Below are 9,273 nucleotides of genomic sequence, written 5' to 3' on the forward strand. Positions count from 1 at the left end.
GAGTGTTCATTGTTTTTCTTCTAATATATAAGAATCTTGTTTTGTTTATGCGGCTTCATTCTAATATGATATTATATATACGTATTATTATGAAATGTTAATAAAAAGGATAAGAATACGCAATTATGCACGTTTAAAGAAAAGAAAGACATTACTTTTCAGAAGAATAAGAAAAAGAGAAGAAACATTGATTGTGCCTAGCTTGACAGACATATGTGATTGCGTGGGTGTAAAAGATGACAATAATATAATTTGCTAATAAGTGAATGTATTTTATGGACATTACAATTATTGAATCTTTAGGGAAACTTCGTGTTATAAAATTTTCCTTTCCCTTTTATTTTTCATGCTAATTGAATTTTATTGTATTATTTTTACACTTTAGAAAGGTAAAGTACAATGGAAAAAAAGAAATAAGGAGTATATATACATTTGTGCTTTTATACAGTGATTTTTATATACTTTTACTCTTAATACGATATGAGATGGATATTTTTTCCTTCTACCTCATTGCCAACAAGTAACAAGAATACTAAGTAACTAACTTCAATGGCTAATTATAATCTTAATCTAAATTTTATAATTTTTATATACTAAGTCAGAGTTACATCTTACCAATCAAAATATTTGATTGGTTAATATTAACTTTGTTTGTCATAAATACTTTAATATATAGTATTACTTTTTTTCAATTCATTTAAATATCGAATTTCATAAATATTCTTAATTCATTTAAGAACTAAAAAGAAACGACACACACAGGGAACGAATCTTGGCTCATAATTGGCTATTTAATTTGGCTCTAGAATATAAATTGAACCGTCATATATAACAGCTAAATATATAGGGTACACCACCCTTAACCCTTAAGGTATGAATCTTCTTTTACGTAGTTCAATCATCGTTGTACATACGACTTTCCAATTTATAAGCTAGCTTTTCATAAATAGAAGAAAGAAATATAGCTTTTACTTTGATTAGAAAATTCATTTTCATAACATCAATTTCGAGTCAAAGCTACAAATAAGCTACAGTTTAAAGGTAACTTTTCATAATAGTAGGCCATTAATAATTAATTAATGTTTTTATTTGTGAAAATGGACAATTTTTTTGAGGGCATGAGGTCTTAGACAAAAAAAAATGATCGAAGGCTGAGGTGTTATTATTCAAGCGATGTGGTTTTTGTTTTTGATTTCTAATCTATGCAGGGTCAGCAATCTTGACACGATCAATGTGAATCCGACACGAAATAAATGGTTGGGTTTGGGTCGAGATTAAATGAGTTAGACATATCGACACTACGTTAACTTATACAAGGCTTTGAAAGTACTTAATTAAAAATGTAGTTTACAGTACTTGATTAATTACTCATTGCTCTACGATTTGTATCTCTAATACTACTAATAGTTGTATTTTCATATATACCTCATGCACGCTTAATTAAGTTCTATAATTAACCTGATCTCAACCATTCGAAGAAAAAAAAAGAAGCCATATATTGTAACCAACCTCAAATTAAGCTTCTTCAAAATGTAAGGAAGTAATTAAGGAACAATAAATTAACAAAATTTATTCAATTCAAATGAATCTCATCCAATATTTCCAGAAATTTGCATGACAACAAAATTAAAGAAAAAGCATAAAAGTGAATTACAATTACAAGATATATTAACAATGAATTAATTGATCAATTAGAGACCAGAAGTATATGGCACATTGGTTGCCGGTAACCAAGAACCACCAGCAATGAAATTACCGACGGTAAACTTGGACGCCTCACTACTACTAGTGATCTTATGGTAACCTTTCCAATCCACCCGTTTCGATGTAGATGAACCAGGCCCGGTGTTCATATACTCGCCATAATACAGGGTACTAAGTGCCGACTCATCACTCCATTTCGTCCATCCCTTTGGATTGATCAAGCTATCAAGGTTCGTTTTCATGAAAACCGTCCTAGAGTATTGTTTCCATGGTCTCCCAAGGTAAGTTTCAACTCCCTTGGCACCTCTTAGCTCAGAGGCGGTTGTCACACGGCTGTTATGGATTGAAATCCCCGTGTTTTGGTTTTTATCACTCCGGCTTTGTGCTGTAATTGTGTTGATCTTGTTCGGGGGCTTACGTGCGTAAATGTTGCAGTTTTGGAGAACCACGGCTGCGTTGCCAAAAATGAAATCGACTGTGCCATAGATGTCACATTGGCGATAGAACTGCCTGTCTGTGTGGACGTATAGCGTGTCTTGGTACCCTTCAAAGCTGCACTGGTAGAACACCGAAAGATCAGCACTACAGCGGACCGCCACAGCTTGACCGTTTTGTGGTCCAGCTGTGTTCCTAATGGTCATCCCTTTGCCAATAAATCCATCTCCGTCCACCACTGAACATCATATCATCATGAGAGCAGTAGTAAAGACAACAATGTCAGATTTCTCTTGTAATAATTCATCTACAAATATATGTGCAGATATATAATATAGTTTGTATACGTACCAAGAGTGGCTGATTTGAAGGTGGTGCTACCTCCTCGAACACTTTTGCTGGCGGTTATGATAGTTTCCCCAATACCATCTCCAAGTAACATTATGTTTTTTAGTTTTTTACTTATTTCTATATTCTCCTTATATGTACCAGCCTTCACTCGGATTACATACCGCCCGCTCCCTGACCTCTTTGAGGCCGCTTCTATGGCGTCACCAATCGATTTATAGTCACCGGATCCATCTTTATCCACTACCACATTGGCTTTAATAGTTGGTGTTTGCAATAGCTTCCTATCACCTGGTTTCACCCATTTAGGGAAGCCTGATTTTTGAGAACTTGATGCTGCACTATACGACGAATCCCCTCCTTTGTTCATTGCTAATGTATTGCTAATCAAAGATGACACATTATTATTGTTCATCAATGGTAACATGTGATTGGTGACACCTAGGTCCTCAAATCCTGCCTTGCAAGTCTCTAGATTTGTCAAGGCAGTGCTGAGCCAGGTCTGTATGTCGGCCTGGCTACATTTTTGGTTAGGATCAATTGTCATGTTGATCGTTAGGATTGTTTTTTCATAAAGCTCTAAGCAATCTGCCCATGCAGCCTTCTCACGCTCGTTACGACATTTTGGGCCAAGCGTTAGAGTGTGGGAACCTGCGTGCTCCGCACGCTCTAAAGTGACTTTCAATAAAGCTTTAACAAAGTCTGGCTTTTGTTTTATGGGGCTATAATTTGACTTGGTGGTGATCAAAGAATGCTCACATAGTTGTGGGTGCGGTGTCTGGCTACACCAAGATGTTATGTCAGATGTCGTGTAACCATACACCCCATAAAGGAATGTACTTGTAAAACTGATTGCTAAAAATGAAAAGAATTGCATGAAGAGAGAATTGTTGTTGACAATTAAGTTAGGATTAATGCATGGATTGAAACATTCAATAGTTGCCTTTTATAGAAAGTGAAATGTAACGAAAAGAAGGCTCCAACACATCAATATTTTTCCTTTTCTTTTATGTGTTAAAAGCAAATTAAGTTGTGTTTGTGCATACTAGCGGTGTACCCGCGCGATGCAACGGGGAATAAGAAAAAAACGTCAGTGGTTTGATGGTGGTTTGTGGGGCGGCGGCGATGAAAAAGAAAAAAAAAATAAGCCGGCGACAGTGGATAGTGGTTTGATGGTGGTTTTTGGGGCGGTGGTGGATGGTGTTTATGGGGGGAGAAAATCAGAGAAGGGGGGAGATGGAGAAAATCGGAAATCAGATGAACGTATGTGTGTGTAATGAGCGTGATGGAGAAAAAATAGGGTAGTGTAAATTAGGAGGGCATAAAAGACATTTTAAAGGTAGAGGTGTTAAAAGGGGTGGGGTAGTTTGCTTATTAATGGAGTATAGATTCGACTACTATAAGTATTTCTATCTACTTCTTTTCCCTACCAATAATTCTCTATAATTAGTTTTGAATATAAACTTTTGTATTAACTAACGAATTTACCCGGGTTTAATTTGGGCATTTCAATTAAAAAAAATAAAAAACTACAAAATATACATGTAATTTTTGTTATTAATATATAATAAATTGATATGGAAATAGGGAATAGAATAACACAATATGCATAAATTAATAAAGTACCTATTGCATTAACAAAACATAAAATGAATATTATACTATAAAATATTAAGAATTTTAAATAAGCATTTAATAAGTTATTTTTAATTAAAAATATTGTAAATTATTAATGACATCATAATTAAAATAAAGATCTTTTAAATAAAAATTGTAGACTTGTCACATCATATATTCTCTAAAGATACTTTTGAAAGACAATTATTTTTTATTTATTATAGAGATTTTGCATTATTCCAATGTACATGGTTTCTCTAAAGGGATAAATATCCTGAAATGTAACAAACTTTGGACGAATGTCTATAATAAGAAATAACTAAAGTCGTGTGTATCGTATGTAAACAACTCGAAATTATGTTTATTGTATGTAAGAAAATATACGTGACAACCATATATATAGGTGTCACTTGTTAGATTTTAATTGGTTGGATACATTTTCTTACATACAATAAACATAATTTCAAGTTATTTACATACAATACACAACAATACACACGACTTTATTTATTTCCTACAATAAACATTCGTTTAAAGTTTGTTACATTTCAAGATACTTATCCCTTCTCTAAACTAACAACGCTTTGTGAAATTTTGCCTACCCATAGCTCATTATGTCATTGAGTTAATGTGACTACAAATTTATATAAAAATAATTAGGGCGTTTGCTTTAATTATTAATAGATTAAACTAGTATAAAAACTCAGGCGTTGCTCCGGGACAAATAACGCTACGTAAAACATACAAAAGAAAGAAAATGAAACTTTCGTGGCTGAAGTTGAAAAAGTTTAAGCTATGAGGTAAAAAGTTAAAAATATGAAACTCTGTTGACAAAAGTTAAAAATAAAAAAGTGGTGAAAAATAAGGAAAATGGAACTTTCGTGTCGAAAGTTAAAAAAATGAAAAGCATAAAAAGCAACGAAAAGAAAACTTCCGTGCAAAAAATTATAAAATCAAAAGTTATGTAGCGAAAACTCAAGGTTATATGGTAAAACGTAAAAAAAAAAAAAGCGAAACTTTGGTGGCTGAACATGAAAAACCTAAAGCTATGTGCTAAAAGTTAAGAAAATGAAACTTCCTTGACAAGAGTTAGAAATCCAAAAGTTATGTGGTAAAAGTAAAGAAGTTGAAACTTTCGTGTCGAAATTTAGAATAAAAAAAGTATAAAAAGTAACAAAAACAAAACTTTCGTGCAAGAGGTGGAAAAAATAAAAGTATAAAAAGTAAATAAAAGAAAACTGTTGTGCAAAAAATAAAAGAAATGAAAGTGATGTGGCAAAAGGTAAAAGGTTGAAAACTTTAGTAAATCTATGTGATAAAAAAAAAAAATTTCGTGGCAAAAGTTAGAAAAAGTAAATGAAATAGAACTTTCAAAGCCAAAAGTAAAAGAAATTGTAATATGTGACAAAAAGTAAGAATGTAAAACTTTGTTGACAAAAATTAAAAAGTTATGTGGTGAAAAGTATTGCAAGATATTAACGGTCGTTAATAAAGAGGACTAATATTGCAAGATATTAAGCGATAGGGACTATTAATGGTGAAAAACTTGTTAAAAACTCAAACATAAGTTAACGATTGTTTTAAAAGAGGACAACTGTTGTAAGATATTAAACGACGGGGACTATTTATGATGAAAAGCATGTGAGCACGGATTTCAAGCAACTATATATATATATATATATAGAGAGAGAGAGAGAGAGAGAGAAAATTTGTTTATTATGCATATATACTAATACTGCATGTATATATGTTCTTTTTGACTTCCATGGTTGGACATATAAAAAACAAATAGACTAGCTAGCTAGATTGAGGGGCATTCTAAGTCTAACCAACACCATGTTCCTATTAATTGTGAGAGAGGTTTTACACAAGAAAAAACTCCACTTCAATTTCAAAATCAAAATTATTGCTCTTATGTTTTGATTTTGAATTAGATTGAATAGTATTTTAGAAGATGGTGATGAAGAAGAAGCTACTGTTACTTCATATTACTCAAAATGTTGCTCCTTAGTTAATCGATCGAGTTTTATTTCACATGATTCAAAAAGGGACAATGGTCGTTTAAAAAAAGTGACTATCATGCACTACATAGTAAGGGTGAGCTCTGTGCCCTAGTACCAGTATTAAATTATTCAAGCGGAAAAACTATACATAATTATCACACTATATGTATGTACGTGTGTATGTATGTGTTGTATCTGTATTGATGCTAGCTAGTATATTTGGGATTTGATCATACTTCTTTCTACTGAAATAGGTATTGCGAATATATATGTGTTAGTTTTTGAAATCAAATCTGATATTGATATTGATGCATATCAACTCGGAATGAACAACCTTTGCTATCATGGCTTTTTATACGTGTTGGTATGTTTTCCGTTGGACCATAAACTATATCTATATTACTGTATATGATGTTGACCCGCAAAAAGATTAACTTAATTGATTCCTCTACTTAATTCCGGAGGGTCTTATTGTAGCTTATATTTACTTTACAATTGTTGTATACCAAAAAACCCCTAGATTCCATGTACTTCTTCATCATTATTCATCAACATTTTACCGATTAATACCGATACTGGTTAGTATTTGATCCCGTAATAAACTTTTGAAAACAAAGTTTAGATGTAATTAAAAGTAGCTAATTTTATCTTTACGATTTTTTTTTTTTGAAATGCACATATATACAATTCATTTTGTCAAACAAGTTTTCACCAAAAAAATTTTATGAAACCAGTAACACCGGATTTATAAATTCCGGTTTCGTCCGACTGAAACTGAAATTTATAAATTTGGGTTCAATTACCATGTCTGAAACTTACACATATATTTATTAATTAATATTGAATAATCCACTAACTTCATAAAGGTCTAATTTGTTACATAGAAAACTAAAATATTATATGTGACATTTATATTATTTAAACAAGTTCGTTTATTTGGTAAATATCAATGTCTAACATACAATCTATTAATATTTTTACTTAAAATTATGAAGATTTTTAAAATAAAATTTTTATACAAGATACATCTCCATTATTAATAATATAAATTATACGCAAGTTGACTAATTAAAATCTAACGTACGTTCAATTATGTGTTGCTGATATGCACAGTCCGTAAGACACATGATTAGCAATATCCATTCACTTACCTTGATATTATCTATGGTTAGCCCAAAGTTCCTTTGATGATTCCTCTTCAAACTCTTTAATAACAATAACCGTCATCTGAGCGTATTTTTCCGGTTTATTTTTTTGATCGTCCTTTGTTCATTGCGTTCATGTCGCGACGTTATAACCAGAATATGCATTTTAGGAGTGTGAATGTCTTTGGACTTTAAAGCATTATTAACAGGATAAGTGGGCTTATGGTTTATTTTGGCTTTTTGAACCTTTAAACTTTGGGAAAGATTGTGCGTGGACTCGAGAGTAGAAGAATTTTTTTTTGTCTTTATGAAAATGTCAAACTAAATAAAATACTTAAAATTTAATTAATTAACGACTTAATAAATAAATATGGTCATATTTATATCCGTTGAAAAGCTATTAAAAAATTACATTTAAAATTGTCGACAAAGTAGTTTAACGAGTCTCGGGTTTCCGTATATCGACTCGTGAAACAAATTAAAGTGGAAGTGAAAACTAGGTCATAGGTGGGAAAAAGAACCACATAACCCTAAAATCCTTACTCTTCCCCTCATTTCACCTTCCCCCTCTCTCTCTTCCTTCTTTTCTCTCCACAGCCGCCTCCCCCCCCCCCCTCTCTCTAGAACTTCGGTTGACCACCACCATCCACCATCATTTTCTTCATGCTTCTTCCTTTTCTTTTATTGTTTGGGTAAGTATTGAATAGATCTTTGTATCTAGTTGGTTTTTCTTCATCAAAAGGCACGTTTTCTTTCAAATATACATTCATATATATTTTTCTACTGTATATTTTTTTATATAAACATTTAGATCCGAATCTTCGTTATTGTTTTGATCCGAAATCTCCACAACAATATATATATAAATCGGCTTTTTATCTCCTTTTTCCTCTAAAGAATCCGATTTTTTTTTTATTATATGTATATATTTCGGTTATATTTATGTATATACATACATGGATCTGAAGTCTTTGACCAAAAACTTTGATTGTTCCGTTATATATGGGTATATGTGTGTATATATATATATATATATATATATATATATATTCGAAATCCTATAGATCCGAAATATTTAACCCAAAAACCCTCGAATCCGAAAAGTTTGAGCCGAGATCCTTCTAGTCTGGGAAGTTAGATCCAAAATTCATGAAATCTGTGAACTTTTTTCCGATATACTTTATAAGTGAAACTTTTTGGTCCAAAATCTTTATTCTTGGTAACATTAGAGGTTTTTATAAACCGAAAAACATTTAGATCCGTGAATATTAAGAGATTTTCGAGTTGTTCTTGGTTGCTTTTGTTAAATCTAGCTTAGATCCGAGTTGTGAAAGTGATTTGGATTGTGTATTATGTTTGGATCTAGATTAGTCCTTAGGTTTTGGGTCGGTCACGCCGGTCAAACCGACCGGTAAGTTTTTTTTGCTTCAAAAAATCGATTTGTCTTGAGTTTGGTGTTTAGATCTTGTTTTAGAAAGTTGGTCAAAGGGAAAATTCTTATTATGTCTAATTTTTTATTTTTTATTTTTTTTGTAAAATTAAGGTTGGGTTTAATTTGGATTTGGTGGTCAAAGTTGATTTAAAATTTGATAAAGTCAAAATTGATCGGTGTCTAAATTCAAAATTGATTTAAATTTTGATAAAGTCAAAATTAGTGTTTTGTAGTTAAAAGTCAAAATTGGGGTTGCTTAAGGCGGACAAAAGTAACGTAGCTCTAGCTTCTGAAGTCTAATCCTAGCATGAATTCTTTATACCTGATTAGTCTGAATTTGTAGGTTGGTGAGTTCGTAGGTTTTAATCAAATAGTCTATTCAAAAACTAAGTCTTTTTCGTTGGTTCTTTTAAGTACAAAGATGCAGTATCCATGAAATTTCATGTAGTGTTGTATTTTCAATGATATCTCATGTTAACGATGGGGTGCAGCATTTTTCGACATCACTGGTTTAAATTTGGGAAATGATCCCTACACAACACAATTTTACCATACACAACAATATATGCATTAAAAGGTTGTACAATAC

At 31.8% G+C, this 9,273-nt stretch overlaps 1 protein-coding gene across 1 annotated transcript; it reads right to left on the minus strand.

The window, feature by feature from the left end:
- Positions 1–1,597: 1,597 nt before the first annotated feature.
- LOC122592147 (pectinesterase 2-like) lies at positions 1,598–3,364 on the minus strand. The gene is made up of 2 exons (XM_043764354.1): positions 2,491–3,364; positions 1,598–2,377 (listed from the first exon to the last, which is right to left on the minus strand). The coding sequence occupies exons 1-2, from the start codon at positions 3,362–3,364 to the stop codon at positions 1,692–1,694; spliced, it is 1,560 nt and encodes a 519-aa protein (XP_043620289.1). The 3' UTR covers positions 1,598–1,691.
- Positions 3,365–9,273: the final 5,909 nt, after the last annotated feature.

This window comes from Erigeron canadensis, chromosome 3 (genome assembly GCF_010389155.1).
Source record: "Erigeron canadensis isolate Cc75 chromosome 3, C_canadensis_v1, whole genome shotgun sequence".
NCBI classification, from domain to species: domain Eukaryota; kingdom Viridiplantae; phylum Streptophyta; class Magnoliopsida; order Asterales; family Asteraceae; genus Erigeron; species Erigeron canadensis.